General features: G+C 37.0%; 1 protein-coding gene across 1 annotated transcript; it reads right to left on the reverse strand.

The window, feature by feature from the left end:
* Positions 1-1,823: 1,823 nt before the first annotated feature.
* Positions 1,824-2,952, reverse strand: LOC127810012 (uncharacterized). Its single transcript, XM_052349228.1, has one exon. The coding sequence runs from the start codon at positions 2,870-2,872 to the stop codon at positions 2,162-2,164; it is 711 nt and encodes a 236-aa protein (XP_052205188.1). The 5' UTR covers positions 2,873-2,952; the 3' UTR covers positions 1,824-2,161.
* Positions 2,953-21,029: the final 18,077 nt, after the last annotated feature.

Raw genomic sequence — 21,029 nt, forward strand, 5'->3', positions numbered from 1 at the left:
ATTAAAGGCAAAGGTTGGAATAACCAAAAAGAAAGCCAAAGAAGCTTTATTTCTTTCTTGCTTGCTCTATAATTTCCCCACCTTTTGCAGACCATAAAGCTTTGGAAGAAGAGGTGGTGGGGAGGGAAGGCTGGCCTGGCCTGGCCTAGCCTGGTCCTAATTCACAGGTCATCTGACCCCTCCTCTGCCTTCTCTCTCTATTCTCATTCACATATGTGGTGGCCATATCCTAAAGCTTTTCCTCATCACACCCATCTTCTTCTTCATCTTCACTTCCCACTATTCATTTACTAGATCTCCATATCTATATATCCCTTCATTCATTTCAAGCAATTATCCTCCCTCAGGTGAGAGCTAGCTAGGTGGGAGTTGGGTCCAGTAAAAACATTAAGTGTTAAGTATAGAATTTGATTATTATTGTGTTTTGCATGTATAGAATGTAATCATAGTTACATATTATATATGTTTATGTGAAAAGATTAGTGATAATATTGTCACTGATGAGTACTTGTTAAAAATTAGACGAGTGATCAAACCACGAATTCTATTAAACTTGGTTTGAATATTGCGTATAATGATCTATTCAACATTAATTAGTTTAATGTTTTCTAAAAAAAATATTATCTCAAGTAACCCTAAATAGATAGCTCAATTAGTAGCGGAATAGAAAGAACTTTTTAAGTTGATTTTAAAATTTATAAGCATCAATTAAAAACTATTTCGTACGAACAACATTCAAGTTTTTGGGTATCCAAGAAAATTCATAAAAGATGTATTTAATACAAGGAATTAAACCTAAGATCCCTACTTTACAAATATATATGTATATGTCCCACGTACCCAACAAAATTTCGAGAGCAGAAGTTGTATATATTGCTTGTGACTTCTCGTGATTATATATGAATATAAATACATATATATATATATATATCAGATGCTGAGAGGAGGAACCTTTTAGGTTATCGAGAAACCTAGTTCTAGTTGTGAGGTGCGTTGGCAACTGGGGCTAATTCATTGGGGCTAGACATCTCCCAGGCCAAATCACGAGAAAACAGTGAACACTGCCTGGTTGCATTATGGTGGACTCTCTCAGAATTCATATTATTTTATATATAAAGGGTCATTACATGAAAATATTTAATATATATGATATAATATTAATACGCGGGTGAGATTATATATATATACCAAGGATCAAGTTCTTTTAATTTAATTCAAGAACAGCAATATTGTAGTAAGCCATTAATTAAAGAAGCATGACAGTCCAGTGCCATAGTTGGGATGCATTGATCGCTACAAATTTAATTATGGAGAAGCAATGAATGCTGAATTTAAGGATGGGTTGACTAGAAATTGGGTAAAGGGCAGTGTCATAATATAATATAATGTTCTTAATTATTCAAAAATGAAGTTTCATTCTTGAAAAATCATTTTATTTATAATTAAAATTAAATAACATACATTAGTAATTAGCTTCATCAAAATTTCATGGGTTTATATCATTTTTTTAAAGGGTTTTGCAATTGCAATTGCAATTGCAGGTGCAGATTCCCAAGCATATGCAGATGAGTTTAATTAGTTATTATTTAAAATTGTATCAAATAAGAGTATATATAAGAGGATGTCAAGTTAATTAAGTAGGTTTAACAAAGAGAGAATCACAGTGGAATTAGATTGTAATCAAGATTTGAGAGAAGAGAGGAGATGTGAGAAGAAATATCCGCTCCATGAAAGGGATTGAAGGAAACATTTTTGTCTGAGCCCATTAATTTTTGCCCTTTTTCTGCAATCAATTAATCCTCCCATGAACATGTGCTGAAGATGGACATGGACAAAAACATCAATTAATTTGCAGGGACCCTGAATTCTCAGAAGAACCCATCGATCAGTTTATTCTTGCTAAATTTCATTACAAAAAGGATACAAAAATTACCAAGATCTTCAACCAAACAAAAAATTAATAATAATAGCTAGGAGTAATAAAACAATCTCCCCAACTCTAGAACAAAAATATTGATATTTTGACAAGAAAGTAAAGAAGAAAATTGAAGTCTTGAAAGAGAAGAGAATTAAGGGGGTGTGGCAGTGATCACGAGCAATGATAATGGTGATGAAGGAGGTCGGTGAATTTACTTAGTGTACATCTGACCTGAAGGATTGGCTAGTGGGCCATGGCGGCGACCGGAGGAGGAGCGTAGTTGATGCTCCTCTGGTTGGGCATGGCGAGCATGGCAGTGTGATCCAAGAAGTCGTTGAGGGCAACCACAGATTGCAGAATGGTTTTCAGATCATCGGCCGATGAAAACCCTAACGAGCCTACTCGCCGGACGGCGTAGACGTAGAAAGTGATGCACCCTTTTCTGAATTTGAACCGAGCCATCTCGCAGCCGGTCGACCCCCGGATGAGCTTCTTGTTCACTTCTCCGAGGGGAATCTCCGGCGGCCACAGGCGGTCGATGGCGGCCTTCATGGCCTCGGACTCGAAGACGAACAGGAGGACCTTGGACTTCTTCGTCCCGAGGCCTAATGTGAGGGTGTGCCATGCATGGTGAGCCAGTATTGTGAAGTTTGTGGGCAAGAAAGCGGTGGTTGAGGGGAAAGGAAGCTTTGTACTGTTGGATTTGTCTTGGTGGTGGTGGTGGTTGTGCTGGGCGGTGGCGGTGGCGGAGGGCGGGAGAGAGAGGAGGCGGGGGAGCTCCAGCGGCCGGGCACGGCGGATGGTGAAGGATTTGACGATGAATTGGCCGCCGAATCGGAGGCCCTTGACCTCGGAGCTGGGCTTGAAAGAGAAATCAGAGGTGGTGGGCTTTGCGGTTTGGTCGTTTGGGTGTTGGTGCTTCTGCTTCTTTTTCTTCTTCTCTTTCTCTCCCATGGCGGCGGCGGCGCGTTTGGTGGCGGTGGACGGACTGGGCGGCCTGGGGCTGGGGTGGTCTTTGGTGTGATGATATGATAAGCAACCAAACTAAGGCTTTTGGTGATCCATTTGAATGAAGAAATAATATAATTAATTAATTAATTTTTTATTTTTTTATTGTTTTGATGAGATGTTCCAGTCAAAAGGAAGGGGGTAGCCTAGCTACTTTCCCAGCTTGATTATCGTAATTTAATTTCTACTTTTTGTTAAAAAATAAATTTAATTGATGGTGGGTATTACTTAATTATGTTACCCTTAAAAAATAATAATAAATTTATACACTAATTTTTACATAAATACTCTAATATTTGATTTAAATACTTAAAATTTAAATATCGTATTGAAATTAGTATTAATAATATATCTCATCAGGATTTATCTATTTATAGATGAACATAAATTTTTTTTAAAAAAATTATCTTAATAGTTTGAGATTTATTAAAATTAATTTTTTTATAAATAATATTTATCTTAATATTCTGTCAACTACTAAAATTAAAATTATTATAAATAATATTTAGTCTTCATATATTTTAAAATGTAACGCAGATATGATTTCATGATTATTTTAAGTGGTCGGCTTTAGAGTAGGCTGGTCCTTCAAAAGTCCCCCACAGATGGGCAATCCAATGATGCCTCGCACTTCTCCCTCTATCATATGCTAATATTTATTTATTTTTAAATTCGAAGCCCCATTCACATACCCACATTTTATATTTTTCATTAATTCTTTTGTGGAGGAATCCCATATTTGGGCTTTTAGAGAACTAAAAATGTTAAAATAAATTAAATTTATTCAACCCGATTTGTCATAAATTAAGATTCTACATAATTTATTAGTATAGTACACAAACAAAATTTGACTTAATTCATTATAATAAGTTGAGTCCAACTCAATAATTTTCAATTCATGTTTTGACTCGACTTAATTTGTAGGTTTAGAGTATTTGTAGGTCGAGATAATTTTGAATTTGTTAAATATTAATTATATAAATATTATAATTTAATATTTCATATGCTTAATATTATAAAAATTATATAGAGTATTTAATATGATAAAAAATTATTATTTTAAGAATAAGCTACAAAATTATAAGAATATGAGATCTTTATGTTCAAAAGTTAAAAGATATGTTACAAAAAGTTATATATATAACATTATTTGTAATCTTGATATTAATGTAACATATCTCATTATTATATATATAATTATAAAAATTCAAATGATCTCAATTTCAAATTTATGCATTTATAACATTTGAAATTTTGAAGTTCAAAATGTAAAATAATGTTTGCAAGTGGAATTGAAAGATATTTTAAGATTATGTTTATAGAATTATTAAAAAAATTATCAACCCATTATAAGACTCACAAATAAACTCGTTCGGTTAATTTGACTTGACTTGGACTAGACAACCCCATGAGCCAAGCCCAAACACCCCAAGTAAATGAATCAAGCATGGCACAATTTTCGTATTAAATGGGTGGAGCTCACACCAACGTCCACGATAACGATTCCAATCCAAATAAGGCTAAGTTAATCTACTTTAATTCATTTGACTTATTATTATGGGATCACTCGAATAGGGCTATAGCATGAAGGAAACTAATTTTTTCAATGATAATAACAATAAGCCATGACCAATAATCATTTTAAATGACAAGACAAAAGTGTCGTACGAGCAACCATCACGAGTAATTTTTTATATAATAAATCTTACTCGATTATTTTTGAGTTTTCATTTTTTTTTATTTTTGTATGAATTTAGTTTTTGTTAATAGCATGAATATTGCAAACTTTGGTAGACGAATTAATTACAAAAATCCATAGCACAACATGTGGGGCTAATGATCATTGATAGCTAGGATTCATAATTTAAGAGTAGACCCCTAAATTTGGTAAATACACACACTAATAAGATGGCTGGGACCACATCAAGGGAAACCCTTTTCTGGAAATTACGGTGACCATATGGCCATTACCCTTCCTCATTTCAATAATAATATATTGCATGTATCTATATAAAATAATGTTTGCAAGTGGAATTGAAAGATATTTTAAGATTATGTTATAAAATTATTAAAAAAGCAATCGACCCATTAAGACTCATAGATAAACTCGTTAGCTAAACTTAACTCGATTTGGACTAGGTAACCCCATGGGCCAAGCCCAAACACCCCGAGCAAATCAATCGAGCATGGCACAATTTTCTTATTAAATGGGTGGAGCTCACACCAATGTCTACGATAACGATTCCAATTCAAACAAGGCTAAGTTAGTCCGGTTCAATTCATTTGACATATTTATTATGGATTCACTCAGATAGGGTTACAATATGGAGGAAACCAATTTCATTGACGACAATAACAATAACCCATGACGAATAATCATTTTGATCAACAAGACAAAAGAATCGTACAAACAAATGTCACTAGTAATTTTTTTATATAATAAACCTTATCCGATTATTTTTGAGTTTCCATTTTTTTATTTTTGCATGAATTTAGTTAATAGCATGAATATTGCAAACTTTGGTAGAAGAATTAATTACAAAAATCCGTAGCACAACATGTGGGGCTAATGATCATTGATAGCTAGGATTTATAATTGAAGAGTAGACCCCCCCCTAAATTTGGTAAATACACACACTAATAAGATGATTGGGACCACGTCAAGGGAAACCCTTTTCTGGAAATTACGGTGACCATATGGCCATTCCCCTCCCTCATTTCAATAATAATATTGTATTGCATGTATCTATGTACTCATATCTTTGATGAATATCAATGTGATGTGTCCCCCCTAGAATGGATCCCATTAGTACACCAACACATTCCCAATTGTTTATATAGTTCCAATTTAGTTGTTTAACTTATATAGCATAGTGTCAAATAGGCTATAGTAGTTTAGTTTAGTTTTGGCGTTAAATTAATTATTATATTTTTTTAAAAAAATAAATTACTATATTTTTAAATTTGGGATCAATAATATTACCATTGATATCTTGGAATGATTCTCCCTTACGGGGCCCCTACGCTCATGCTCTTGATTCTATAGGAGGTTAATCGCGGGATGTGATTCAGAAAGGACAAGGTTCGAACACATAATCTATCAAAATGTCATTAACATATCATGGCCCATCATTTGTTATTCGAATTATGCCCTGGGCCATGTTGCCATTGATATCTTAGCATGATATTAGTTGGATGTATATTAAAAAACAAAAATAATATTTTTTAAAAACTTGTTTGGTATGTCGGTTAATCTTAATATATAGAGATATAGTAATCGAACATGTGAAAGAGAGTCACATCTTAGATACAAGGATGTCCACGCATGGGTTCATTGACAAGCAAGCATCCAACTAGACAGATAGAGGTGGCCAACATGATTATTAATTGACATTATCATATATGGACCCTAGACACTCAAGTTACATACATGGGAATCAAAGACAGCCATGCACGTATCTTAGATAACTTAGAGAACTTATAGGTGTCTATGTGTTGGTAAGTGCATAAGTGGACTTATAACACTAATATACTAAAGGTAATATTTGTTCTAGTAAGAGAAAAATATATCAACTTTCTTAGTAGACATTGGTATATTTTCTTATTCACAGAAGAATTACTTTTAGTGGTCTTTTGTTTTCAATTTCGTTCTAATGGAGTATTTGCAAGTCTATAGTCAAGCTTTCTAATTTTCTTTAAGAGATTAAGTGTGTATTTTGTTTGGGTTATAGAAACACCTTATTTACTCCTTGTTATCTCTATGCCAAAATGTTTGTGTATATAGATCTTTGACCTTAAATTCAGCCTATAATTATTTCTTGAGCCTTTCTATCTCGTTAGTATCATCACGGGTTATCACCATATCATCTATATGAATTATCAAAATTGATTTTTTTTTTTCATTTTCAATTTGTTTAGTGAAAAAAAGTGTGGTCAACCTGTCTTTGTTGATATTTAAACTGTTTAACAGTAGTATTAAACCTTGTGAACCATGCTTGTGATGATTATTTTAGACCATAGAGAAATCTCGTTAATTTACAAACCTTATTTAAGACTTTAAAGGATTCGAAGCCAAGAGATAGTTTCATATAGATTTTCTCTTCTAAATTCCCAATCAAAAAAGCATTCTTGATATCTATTTGATGAAGTTTCCAATCTAGGTTATTGGTAGCAAGAGACAAAATGACCCTTATTGAATTGAATTTTACTACATAAGCAAATATTTCTTCATAGTCTATGCCATATGTTTGTGTAAATCCTTGAGTAACAAATCTTGCCTTGTATCTCAATTTTTCCATCCAATCCATACTTCACAATAAAAATTCAATTACATCTAACATGTTTCTTTATCTTTTAGAAAGTTCCACAATATCCTAGGTTCATTATCAATCAATGCATTCATTTCCTCTAATACAACTTCAATTCATTTACGGTCTCAAAGGGCACATTTTGTAGGAATTCCCACTTTGTCAATCATAGTGGTCAGGACCAGGAACCTAGGAGACAGCTTAAAGTAAGTCAAATAATTGGAAATAAAATGCTTAGTACAACATCTTTTTCTTTTCCTTATAGTAATTGGAACATCAAGATCATCTATTATGGCAACCTCTTTTCTTGTGAATTCCAAAAAAAAGACGTGACTTTAGCTTAGAGGAATGACTTTGTGGAAGAGCTCTCGACCTTCTTGAGTAAACGTTAATAGGTTAAGTTGAAGCATTTGATTCTCCCACTTGACTTTTTACTTGAATAAGTTTGGGTTGGTCTAGCAAAGGAGGAGAGGATTGTTTTAGTTTTAGAATATGGGAGGGATGGATAGATTGGAAGGGAAATGAGAAGTGAAATAGATGGATTCCGATTATTTTCTTCATGAGATGGCTTCCTTCAAAGAGAAGCATTAGGATAGTAAGGTTGATTTTCAAAAAAAAAAAACAAACATCACACGAGATAGTCGTTTGGTGGAAGGGGAATTGTAATATCCCTGATTTTAGAAATAATTAGTATATGGATTTTAAGGTGAGATTTTGAGGAAATTTATAAATTGTTGAATCGATGGCAGGAAATGCCTTGGGACTTGGATGTTCAGGGAATAGGGCATGAGATTAGTGAACATTTCGAAATGAGGCTAATGATACTGGAAACAATCAAACAGAAAATAAATAATTTATGTATAAGCCCGAACGGATGTTGGTACCGAATGGTAGTAGGAGGGGCCTCCGAGAAGCTGATGGGACTCTATGGGTGGTTCGGTTTTGCCAATGAGGTAACTCTGAAGTATTTTTGGGTGGAATAAAGATTTCGCGTAAGTGCACGGACGAAATCGACCTTTATCGAGTAAATATTGAATTATTAATTTTGAAATTTCGATATTTTAATCTAAATAAAATTGATATTGAGGATGTAATTGTAATATGAAAGGTTGAAGTGAGAATATGAATATAATTTATGAATTTATATGCAATTTTTATTATATAATAAATTATATGTGCGCGTGTGCAGTGAGGTATATGGTATATAGGTGTGCAAGTAAGCTTTATAATATGTATGTGCATGGCCAAGTCTGTGGGTGAATTCAGTGGGTTCACTTGACTTGAGAAATATTATATAATATATAATACAAATGTTCCTGAAACTTGAGAGAATAATAATGATAATGTATCCTTGAATGGGCTATCAATTGATGGCTATGGAATAAATAAATTATGTGATGGCCTTGGAAATTGAAAGAATATGTAGCCTGTAGTGGGTTATCAAATGATGGCTATAAAATAAATAAATTATGTAATAGCTCATGGAAATCTAGTATAAATAGGGAAGTTGGCCGTGGAGAAGTGAAAGCAAATTGAAGACAGAGAAGCAAAGGCAGAAAGAAGGGTTCGTCATCTTAAGGTAAATAATCTGCCTAAACTAGTTAATTAGCAATTAATTAGTAAGTTAGTTACTTGATTAACTAATTTAGTCAATTAATGAATTGGCTAAACCAGTGGACTCGGTAGCCAAGTGAATTTAGTTATGAGTTGCTAAATTAATTTCTTGACATTACGTTCAAATATTTTGTTAAGGGATTTTGGGTGCATTGACAGTATGACTAACAAATCAGCAAGCGGCACATATTTTGAGGTAAGGGTTAATATGCTCTATGTGTGTAAATTATTTTTGTCATGGTTTGCATAAGATGTCGAGGAAGTGCCTAGGCATGAAGCTGTGGATTTATGATCATGGGAGTCTCGAGATAGGGTCTTAGAGGAAACCACTAGGGGCCACCTGAGCCTAAGATAGGTGCGATGGACGGGTTTGCATCCATGTTGCACTTCATGTTTATGTATGATATCATGCTTAATAATTTACTGCATTGCATATTACCTTTACTGAGTCCTAGGACTCACCCTTCCATTCCTACTAACCGCACAGATAGTTTGAGGTCCGGTAAAGGGAAGGCGGTGTACGCCGAAGACCAGCTGAATGATGGGAATGTCAACCCATGACAGGAATGTGTCCTAGTAACTGTGACTGTCGTGTAATTATTTTGTGGTTGTGTTGAACGCTGTTGTATTTCCTAGTTGGACTTATTACTTTTAATGAGTACTTTGTGTGAGTAAGTTGTGATATACCCTAATTGCAATTTATTAATCTTCTCATAAGGTACATGTTAGATTCGAGACTCGAGTGTCATTCTGCTGTAAATGAGTCTTAGACCTCGAGTTGTCGATGACCAGAGGCGGCGAAGCCTAGAACCCACCCAGGGCGCCCACGTTATTTTATCCCCCCTGTTGATAGGGCATAGCGGGCCTCCGGAGTGGGACCTATTGACGTAACCATGGTTACGGTGACACCCGGTAGTGGGGACGGGGTGTCACAAGGTGGTATCAAAGCTTGATAAATATTAGAGCTTGGTGAATATCAGAACTTGGTTATTGTTAGAGCTTGGTGAATATTAGAACTTGATAATTATCGAAGCTTGATAAATTTCGAATATTGGGAGACTAATTGGAGTTTTGGAGATACTTTTATTTGATAAAATTGGAATCTTGAGAATTAAAGGTAATGATAAGTTGGAAAATGATATAGTGATCGATTTATGTCTTAAACATGATTTGTTCAAGGAAATTAAATGAAAATGGTTGCAAATGAGGGAAATTTCATAGCAATCCAACAAGACGATTTTTAGAGTCGGAGGATTTGGTAAAAATTGATGACATGGCATAATAATTTGTGTGATTATGGGTTTTAAGAAATTCGATTAAGGATATTAAAGTTTATTTTGTTTACAAAATCTCGTCATTTCATAGAGCTGGGTTGAGGATACCATAGTTTGATTAGGGATGAAGCCTCAAGGGAGACCTAGGTGCCAGGGTCTTTGACTACTGCACAGGGTGCTAAGTGGGCCTGAGAATTCAGGAGGTCGAGAAATTTTTGGGGGTGACGAAATTATGGTTGCATGCACGGGTTGGGGTAGGTTGTAACCATGAGTAGAATGGCCCCAATATAGGCATGTGGGCTTGCTTAGGAATATGTTTCCCAGGATAGCAAGCAGTAGGATGTGTGTTTCCCAGATTTGGCCTTTGAGGGGGAAATGATTCTGGTTACTGACTTAACCTTCGGCTTAGTGTGCAGATTATTATACACCCTAGTGATTGTGAGCAGTTGGCTCTGATTTGATTGTCTTGAATCTTGCCCTTGTTAATGTTAATGTCGGTACAGTAGTAGGCACACTCTGGTATATTTGGGAACATGAGTTGGCCTTTAAAATGGAAAGAAGGCAACATGAGAATGGTAAATGAGTTAGATCTGTGATATCATATGTTGTAATTGAAAGATTTCTTATAGAACAATAGCGGAATAGAAATCTTACTTTGCTAGGATCGATTTGGTGTAAAACACAACTCCACACCAGGGGTAATTTGATTACCAACTTAAAGAAGCAGCAACCAAAATACTTTCACAACCCAATGTGCCTTCTTTGCAAGTCTCTTATTCTTCTCTCTAGAAGAATATCTTTCAATCCTCTTCTCTTACCTTTACTTTGTAATATACAAATAAAGGCTCTCAAATTTTATACATTGGATGAAATGGGTGGTGGTCTATTTATATTTGAGTGCCACCCCTTCCCAAAGGACTTATCCTTTTAGAGAAAGGGTTCTTGGAACCTTCCAAATAACCACCCATAACCACCCTTAACCAACTTGGTGTAACCACCTATAATGGTGACCTTTCATCCATAAGGAAGAGAGAGAGATTTATGTGTTGCCATGTGTCAGCACATGGTTAAGTCACATGTCAATTGGCTAGTAGTCCATGTAAGCTGCCATGTCATCACCCGATGACATGTCACTGCCACCACACTATCACTCAGCTAGTGTCACTACCTCAAATTGGATCCAACTACCTTGAGTTGACTTGAGCTAGAGTGAGCTAGGTAAGCTGGAGTTGAGCTGGAATGAGTTAGCTTAAGCTACTATGAGCTATTCAAAACTCACGTTGAGCCACCTCTAGCTATCTCATGAGCATATTGCTGTTAAGCTTCAATTCATGATCCATCTGATCAAGTTTAACTTGTGCGTACACAAGTATTCGCTCAAATTCCAACAGCTCCCACTCGCACATGGTAAAGTTGAACCAATCTTCACTAACACGTCAAGAGCACATAAAAGTAAATGCAGACTTATACAAGGCATATGGGGCGTGACCCTTTGGCGAAAATTGAGTTTTTCTTACTATGCAACTGTTAAGTTAGACATAGCAGATTTTCTCAAATCGATGTGACCTACCTACCTAAATAGATAGTCGTCAAAATGACTCCCACTGTCATTAGCATTAATGGTTATAACCATTAAGTTCACCTGATACCTAAGACTTGTTGTTACGTAATGTTTGGCTACTTTCAATCCCTTTTGTGAGTTGAAACTAATTCAAACTCATGAACCGTACCAAACAACGAGTACTCATGCTTTAAACCGCTGTGTAGTGGAGTCTTGTTTCACTGAGAAACATATGATCCGGATCGATTCCACATACAAGCGACAGCGTATTCAAACAAAGTCTTTCCTTTTGAACTCACTATCTTACAACTACAAGTTATTTAATTGCCCAACAAAGAAACCGACAGACCGCATATTCTCATGGTCATAGGTTACCCATCAAAGCAACATAAATAACTCATAATCACAAAATAGTAGTCAATAGTCACTAAAGGCATACAAAAATGAGAAGCTCACACAACATAAGAGATAGGGATCACTCTTAGTTACTTCTCGGTGGTCACTATATTAAATATTCACACATGGTATGAGACATGTGCCACGGTATCACAAGCCACGTAAATGATTTACTACAAGAACCACCCAAATTCTCCCACTTAAATCATGTATAGTGGAATTCTACCAAGTGTACCCACTCAAAGAAATGGTCTCGTTCAACTTGGAGTGTATGTCAAGATTTGAATTATAAATACCGTGCAGACACTGACCAAAACACACTTGTTTTGGCTGACCTTCTTTAGGAAGTCCTATCTGGTTCATAGGCTGAGTAACAGATGTGGGGTACATATATGCTCGGTAAATCACACATCACCTCATCTTGAGGTTCTAACACAAAGAACTCATCAAGGCGACTATCATACTCAAGATCACATCCACAAAATAATGTGACTACCTCGAACAATCATCTCATGATTATGTTGGTATTTGAGTAAGTCTCATCCTTAGTTCACAAACTAAGGGCAGATTGCCCGTGTGAGAGAGCCAATCCTCAACCTATACTTGACATATCCTTTAAGTGTTATGGAATATACTAATGGTAATGAAAAGAATACATCTACTCATTTCATTAATAAAACAACCTTGAATACAATATGGTTTGCATGTTACAAGGAAGTACAATCATATCCTACGCAACCCCATTGCTTGAACATGACGGACAAATAAATCAGGTGGTATAGGCTTAGTTAAAGGATCTGCCACCATAGCCGTCGTAGGTATATATTTCAAACAAACTTCTTTGGACTCAAGTGCATCTCTCACAAAATTATATTTTATCCCAATATGCTTGGTTTTCCCATGATACTTTGGATCTTTTGTATAAGCCAAAGCTGCTTGACTATCACAGCATATTGTGATAGGCTCATTCTGGCAAGGCATTATACTTAAATGGGAAATAAAACGACCAAGCCATATGGCTTCTTGTACTGCAGCAGCACTCGCCACAAACTCAGCCTCCATGGTGGATAAAGCCATACAAGTTTGCTTCTTGCTACTCCAAGAAATAGCTCCACTGTTTAGCAGAAAAATATAACCCGATGTAGATTTGCATCTATCCTTATCACCTCCCCAATCAGCATCCGTGTATCCAACAAACTGTAAACTACCACCTTGGTAGCATAAACAATAATCTTTCGTACCTTTGAGGTAATGAAGAATCCTTTTGATACACTTCCAATGCTGACTTCCAGGGTTGGATTGATACCTGGCTGATAACCCAACAGCTTGACTTATATCAGGCCGTGTACACATCATGGCATACATTAGGCTCCCTATAGCACTTGAATATGGAACTTGTTCCATTTCATGTTTCTCTTGAGGGTTTTGTGGACACATTGCCTCACTAATTTTGGCATTATGGGCAATCGGGGTATTCATTGGTTTAGCATCCTTCATATGGAAGCATTCAAGAATCTTATCTATATAAGTTTCTTGAGATAGAGCTAGCAACTTTGTAGCCCGATTCCTTAGAATCTGAACTCCAAGGATGTATGCAGCTTCTCCCATATCTTTCATTTCAAAGGTTGATGATAACCATCCTTTGATGACTTTCAAAAACCCTTTGTTATTACTTGCTAATAGAATGTCATCTACATATAGTGACATGATCACAAATTTGTCCTTGGAATGCAAGACATATATGCAATGATCTTCATCTATCATTTTGAAACCATAACTCAAAATTGATTGATGGAATTTTAGGTACCACTGCCTAGAAGCTTGCTTCAAGCCATATATCGACTTCATTAAGTGACATACCTTTTGTTCTTGACCATTTTCGACATAACCCGCTGGTTGTGTCATATAGATTTCTTCACTCAAATCACCATTGAGGAAGGCTGTCTTAACATCCATTTGATGTAATTCTAAGTCCATATAGGCTACTATTGCAAGTATTATCCTAATGGAGTTAAACCTGACAACAGGTGAGAAAGTGTCTTGATAATCAACACCTTCTACCTGTGTGTACCCTTTGGCAACCAATCGTGCCTTGTACCTATCAATGGAACCATCTGCTTTTCGCTTGATTCGAAAAACCCATTTGTTCCCAATTGCTTTCCTCCCTTGTGGAAGATCAACCAAGTCCCAGACATGGTTATCCCTCATAGAATTTAGTTCTTCTTCCATAGCCATTTTCCACTTATCTGAATCAAGACTATTAAGTGCATCCTTAATAGTGCAAGGTTCATCATCCACCTCAGGTGAAACCATGTTCACTTCATCATTTAGAATCCACCACTTCTTTGGTCTTCTAAATATTCTTGAAGACCTACGCACACTAGGAGATGCATCATGATGCACATCATCATCATGTTGTTCAGGAGGTTGATCTTCTTCAACCAATTCATGATGTTGATATATTTGATCACATTCTTGGGTGGGCATATTTTGATCATTGTTAGTCACATCTTGACCAACTTCAGTTGGATGCTCAACGCTCCCACTCAACCCAACATTCCCAAACACTCCTTGTGGTGTAGGTATAGTTGATACATTGTGAGTATCAACTTGTGATTCAGACATTTCATAAAAGGAAACTCCTGTAGAAACATTCCCTTTTCTTGGAAACTCATTTTCCAAGAATACTACATCCCTTGAATCAAATTCTGGTCTTTTACTCCCTTCCTCTAAATCAGCAAACACATAGCCTTTAGAGTGTTCGCAGTACCTAAGGAAAACACATTTCTTTCCTTTTGGTCCTAACTTTCCAAATTCAGATTTGGTGTTATGGACATAGGCTGCACAGCCCCAAGGCCTTAGATTGCTCAAATTTGGCCTCCTTTTAGTCCATAACTCATAAGGAGTAGAAGATACTGATTTGGAGGGCATTCGATTGAGCACATATGTTGCTGTTAGCAACGCATCTCCCCAATAAGACGTATCTAAGTTGGCTTGAGCCATCATAGATCTCACCATGTCTAGGAGTGTGCGATTCTTCCTTTCGGCCACTCCATTTTGTTGGGGTGTATCAGGAATAGTAAGATGCCTTTCTATTTCTTTTTGCTCACAGAACCCCTTAAACAAATTAGACATATACTCACCTCCACGATCTGTCCTTAGACATTTGATCGTAGTATTAAATTGATTCTCAACCAATTGCACATATGCCAAGAAGCAACTCATTGCTTCACTTTTAAACTTTAACAAGTACACATGTGTCTAACGAGTATAGTCATTAGTGAATGTGAGGAAATATCTAAACCCTTGTCTAGATATCACATTCAAGGGACCACATATGTCAGAATGTACTAAAGCTAATGGAAACTGAACTCGGGACCCTTTCTGAAATGGTTTCCTACTCATCTTTCCAGCAAGGAAATATTCACATGTAGGAAGAGATACATTTCTCAAAGAACCAAGTAAGCCTTCTTTGGCTAACCTTTTCATTCTTGATTCTCCTACATGCCCTAATCTTGAATGCCATAAACATTCATCTTGCCTTTCAGCTATAAGACAATGAGTGTTTGACTTTTCATTTGGAGAATTCAAAACAAAGAAACCATCATGTAAGAAACCAGAACCAACAAACTTTTTATTGGAAAATAGATCCACTTTATTTCCACGAAATATTAATTCATAACCAAAATACAAAAGACAAGATACAGAAATCAAGTTTCTTCTAATTTGAGGTACATAGAGTACGTCTACTAAATGGAGACAATGTCCATCCTTTATCGAAATCTCATAAATCCCGATTCCTTGTACTTCAAGTTGTACATTATTTCCAACATATACCCACTTGGTACTCGGTGGAATCTTCCTGAAATGCACGAACAACTCACGATCTTTTACGATGTGACTGGTTGCTCCTGAATCCAGAACCCATCCTGAGTTAGAATCAACCATGAAAGTACATGATGCAACTAATGCATCAAATGTAAAAGGAGTAAAGTGTACCTTTGGTATAGTGCAATCACGTGCAAAATGACCCTTTTGGCCACAGTTGAAGCACTTGATTTTCTTGGGATCATTTCCCTTCTTGGGATCTTTTCCCTTCTTGTCTTTGCCCTTCTTTACAGACAACTTTCCATTCATTCTTTTCCCTTTCTTGAAACCTTTTCTTCACTTCTTCTTTTTTGAAGTATTACCTTCAGCTACAAAAGCTTTAGGGTTAGTAATATCCATCACTTCTGCTTCCAAAAGCAAATGACGGGCAATATCCTCAAAGGTCTTAATTTCAGTGTTGTGTCGCAAATTGATCTTTATCAATTGCCACTCACTATCGGGAAGTGAACGAATGACAGCTTGCACTTGTTGTTCATCAGTTAGAGTATGTCCCACAGCCTTTAATCCAGTGATCATTTTGGACATCTCTCGTAGATGCCTTCCCATTGTATGATCAGGCTTTTTCATATAATTCTCAAATCTGAGAATTAGTGCTCTTTGCCTCTCTAGAGAGATGCTACCAAACTTTTCCTTAGCCTTGTCCCATATGGCTTTGGCTGATTCGAGCACAACGAAATCCACCATGATGTCATCAATCATTGCACTAAGCAAAGTGATTCTTGCCATGGTATCTTTCTTTTTGAAATTGACATAATCCATCATTTGCTGGGGCGTTACCTTATCACCGGGATCTATCATGGTTTCGGTGATCATATCAAGGGTTTCTTGCTCAATTAGTATGAATTGAACCTTTTGTTGCCATATAGCATAATTGTCACCATCAAGCTTTAAATCTTTATTGAGCTTGGCAATTATGCCCTTAGTAGCATTAGCCATCTACATGCACATGCACATGCACCCATTAGCAACTTGTCCATAACTTTTCATTCAAAGCATTATACTAAACAACCAATCAAATAACATACATACTCAATCCAAAAGTATGTTTTTATCATACAATCAAAATCTCGTATGCATGCATATGATCAGCATGTTTAATAAAATCTGTGAATGACAATACAACCTTCTCTTTTTATATTTGCTGTAAATCCAAGGTATGATAATCAGTTATAACTGTGGATCAATACCGAAGATAATCAGCCTATTGACTCAAGCCGTAGATCTAAGGTATGATAATCAGTGGCAACCGTAGATCAATACCAAGGATAATCAGCCTATTGACTCAAGGGTCAATCACAACTTACTGTAGATCCAAGGTATAATAATCAGTCGTAACTGTAGATCAATACCAAGGATAATCAGCCTATTCACTCAAGTCGGGTCTTACCGATACAAAGATCAGCATAGCCCGTTCTTAAGTCTATTTTCTTTAAGCATGGATTTTCATCTTAAAAGGAACCATATATATATGACACATCATAACAAAATAACATGTATCATAAAACTGAAACAATTTAGTAAGAATATGAATTCATAATATTGCTTTAGTCATGGCCAAATAAGATGAAATAAAAGAAAAATAGAGAGCAAAAGGCACAAAACCTGGCTCTGATACCACTGAAAGATTTCTTATAGAACAATAGCGGAATAGAAATCTTACTTTGCTAGGATCGATTTGGTGTAAAACACAACTCCACACCAGGGGTAATTTGATTACCAACTTAAAGAAGTAGCAACCAAAATACTTTCACAATCCAATGTGCCTTCTTTGCAAGTCTCTTATTCTTCTCTCTAGAAGAATATCTTTCAATCCTCTTCTCTTACCTTTACTTTGTAATATACAAATAAAGGCTCTCAAATTTTATGCATTGGATGAAATGGGTGGTGGTCTATTTATATTTGAGTGCCACCCCTTCCCAAAGGACTTATCCTTTTGGAGAAAGGGTTCTTGGAACCTTCCAAATAACCACCCATAACCACCCTTAACCAACTTGGTGTAACCACCTATAATGGTGACCTTTCATCCATAAGGAAGAGAGAGAGATTTATGTATTGCCATGTGTCAGCACATGGTTAAGTCACATGTCAATTGGCTAGTAGTCCATGTAAGTTGCCATGTCATCACCCGATGACATGTCACTGCCACCACACTATCACTCAGCTAGTGTCACTACCTCGAGTTGGGTCCAACTACCTTGAGTTGACTTGAGCTAGAGTGAGCTAGGTGAGCTGGAGTTGAGCTGGAATGAGTTAGCTTAAGCTACTATGAGCTATTCAAAACTCACATTGAGTTATCTCTAGCTATCTCATGAGCATATTGCTGTTAAGCTTCAATTCATGATCCATCTGATCAAGTTTAACTTGTGCGTACACAAGTATTCGCTCAAATTCCAACAGTAATGATGAGATCATTTATCAGATAAAGGGGAAAGTGAAAAGTGTCATTTGTACAGTTAAAGTGATACCAGATTAGGGTACCATAGTTGATGTAAGTACCAGTATGCACTACATAGTGGTGTGGTTATGGATTGTTGTCTTTTCGATTATGTGAATAATGAATTGAAAGGGAATGAGAACTTGTGTGAGACAATTTGAGCATGATCGGTGAATAGTTATTATGTGAAAATTTGGAAATGTTTGTCGATCGCTCGACGTATCAAAATCGTCGATCGTTTTTAGGAATTTAGCTATGTGTGACTTGATTGAAAACGTAAATTATCAGGTGATAATTAAAAGCTAATATTTTTTTTACCTCGATTTGATGAATTATTAAAATAGCTGTAAGAGGCTAAGATATTTTATGATCAATATACAATCGAGGGTAAGACAAGGGAATGAAACGTTAAAGTACCCAAAGCATAATATTCATTCCATATGTTCAACACGGTTACAAAAGATCAAGCCACACTATTACTCAAAAGAAAAAGGCAAACCATAGAACTGATAATATTTCCGATGCTCAGTGACGGCGATGGTTGCCAAACACAACGGGTCTCAGCTCATCAATGTCGTCTAGGAGTGGCATCTGGCTACTGTTAGTTTCGCCATGGTAAGATGGAAGAATAGCCTCTGGGAAACTAGAATAAGGGACGTCCTCTGGGATAATGGGAAGATCGAAATTCCAGCTTGGGTATTGATCAGGTTGAGGAACAGGTTGGGGATGTGAAAAATAATATGCAAATGGTGAATCTTGCAAATAAGCTCGATAAACTTGCAAATCACTAACCTGCTAGTGAAGGGTAAGAATGTGGGATACACATCCATAGATAGGATCATGAAGTAGGGCCTGAGCTTCAAAGAAAAGGGTATCGGCAGCCCAAAATCGGTCACTGACCAGAAGTAGAGGTAGGATGTTGACAACATTTCTAACAGTAAAAACATCACGGATGACGGCAAAACGAGTAGTACCATCCTCACAACGGAAGTAAGGAGCAAAGATGCACTATGGATAGCATCCTCTATTTAAGACTACGCAAGCACCACATCGAGACCGGGGTCTTAGTGTGTTGCGCCTTGGCATAATAAATCTGGGTCTGGCTAAATCTAAATAAATCAGATATGGGTCAGATCTAATTAGATGGGTCAAATTAGATACGAGTCATTGGATGGGTCAAACCTGAATCAGGTCGAATCGGGTCGGACTTGGTCGAGTCGGATCGGCCCAAATCTGGCTTCAAATCCAATGGAAACAAGTAGCGGCGTTGATGGCCGGTGGAGGCGGCAATGGTCGCGGTGGCGGCCAAAGAAGCTGAGCGGCATCCGGATCTAGCCGACGAAGGGCTGTTTGGGTCGTCGGGTGTGGCGATTGACGTTTGGGGGCGAGGAGAAGCTGCACGGTGGCTCGCGGCCAATGGCGGAGCAGGCACTGGAGGCGGTTACAGAGGGGGCAGTGGCGGGCGTTGGAGGTGGTGGCGACGCTGTAAGGCAGCGGCGATCGATGGTTGTTTGCGCGCAGGGTCTGTGCGCTGTAGAGGAAAGAAGGAAGAAGAAATAAGGGGGGGAAAAAGGGGGGGGGGAAGAAAAATAAGTTTCTCTTCTTTATGGGAAAAACATGTTTTATTATTTCGGAGATTCTAGCAAGAGGAAGAAAATTATCCGGACTCGTGAAAGTTAAGTTCAAGGCTTTTCAAATATTCATAGTCCCGACCCTATATTTCAAAACATGGAGCAACGTGGGGTTTGAAATAAATTTTTTGGGAATTAGATTTCGAAATAAAATGCTAAGATGTTTCGAAATAAGATGTTTTGGCTAGCTGTTAACAGGAGGTCGTGATGTGACACTTCAGAATAGTTATATCCATAATAGAACTCGTGAGAAGAGTCTAATGAGAATAATCTGTCAGATGCAATGAGAGCTTGTGATAGCTCAAAGGATCGGGTTGCGTGTTAGTGCAAAATAAACGAATGATTATGTGTGGATTACACCAAGGCACAAAGTGAACTACCTGATGTAAGACTTGGAGCTGGCAACCGTGGTATGTGCTCTTAAGGTTATAGAGGCACTATCGGTACAGTGAGACATTTGATATGCTCGCAAACCATGAAGAGCCTAAGGTATGTGTTCTCGCAAAAGGAGCTGAACATGAGGCATCAATGATAGATGGAGTTCCTTGAGGACTATGACTACACTACTTCGTATCACTCGAGGCGTGGCAGTGAGGCGCCTGATGCTTTGAGTAGAAGTTTGCCTACTGTAACTGGGTGGATAGCCATGAGTAGCAATTGTTGGAGGCTTTTAGCCTGCTAACTATAAGTGTAGTGCCAAAGAGATCGTATGTTTTTAGCACTAGCCTGGTTGCTTAGCTGGATCTAGTGAACTAAATACGAAAGGCATACGTGGGTGACAAGTACTTGTCTATGGATAGATGAACGTGCCCAGCCCAAGGATTCTGATTTTTTTTTAGATGCGATGTGGCATTCTCAAGTTTTGAGGTAAAATATATGTGCCTAACCTTTGAGAATTGAGGCAAATGATTCTAGATAAGGCCCACAGGACTCCATGTACAGTGCACCCGGGAGTTTATTTGATCACTCATTTGCGGACCTTAATTGGAAATTTGTAA

The sequence above is a fragment of the Diospyros lotus genome, chromosome 9 (genome assembly GCF_014633365.1).
Source record: "Diospyros lotus cultivar Yz01 chromosome 9, ASM1463336v1, whole genome shotgun sequence".
In the NCBI taxonomy this organism is placed as follows: Eukaryota; Viridiplantae; Streptophyta; class Magnoliopsida; order Ericales; family Ebenaceae; genus Diospyros; species Diospyros lotus.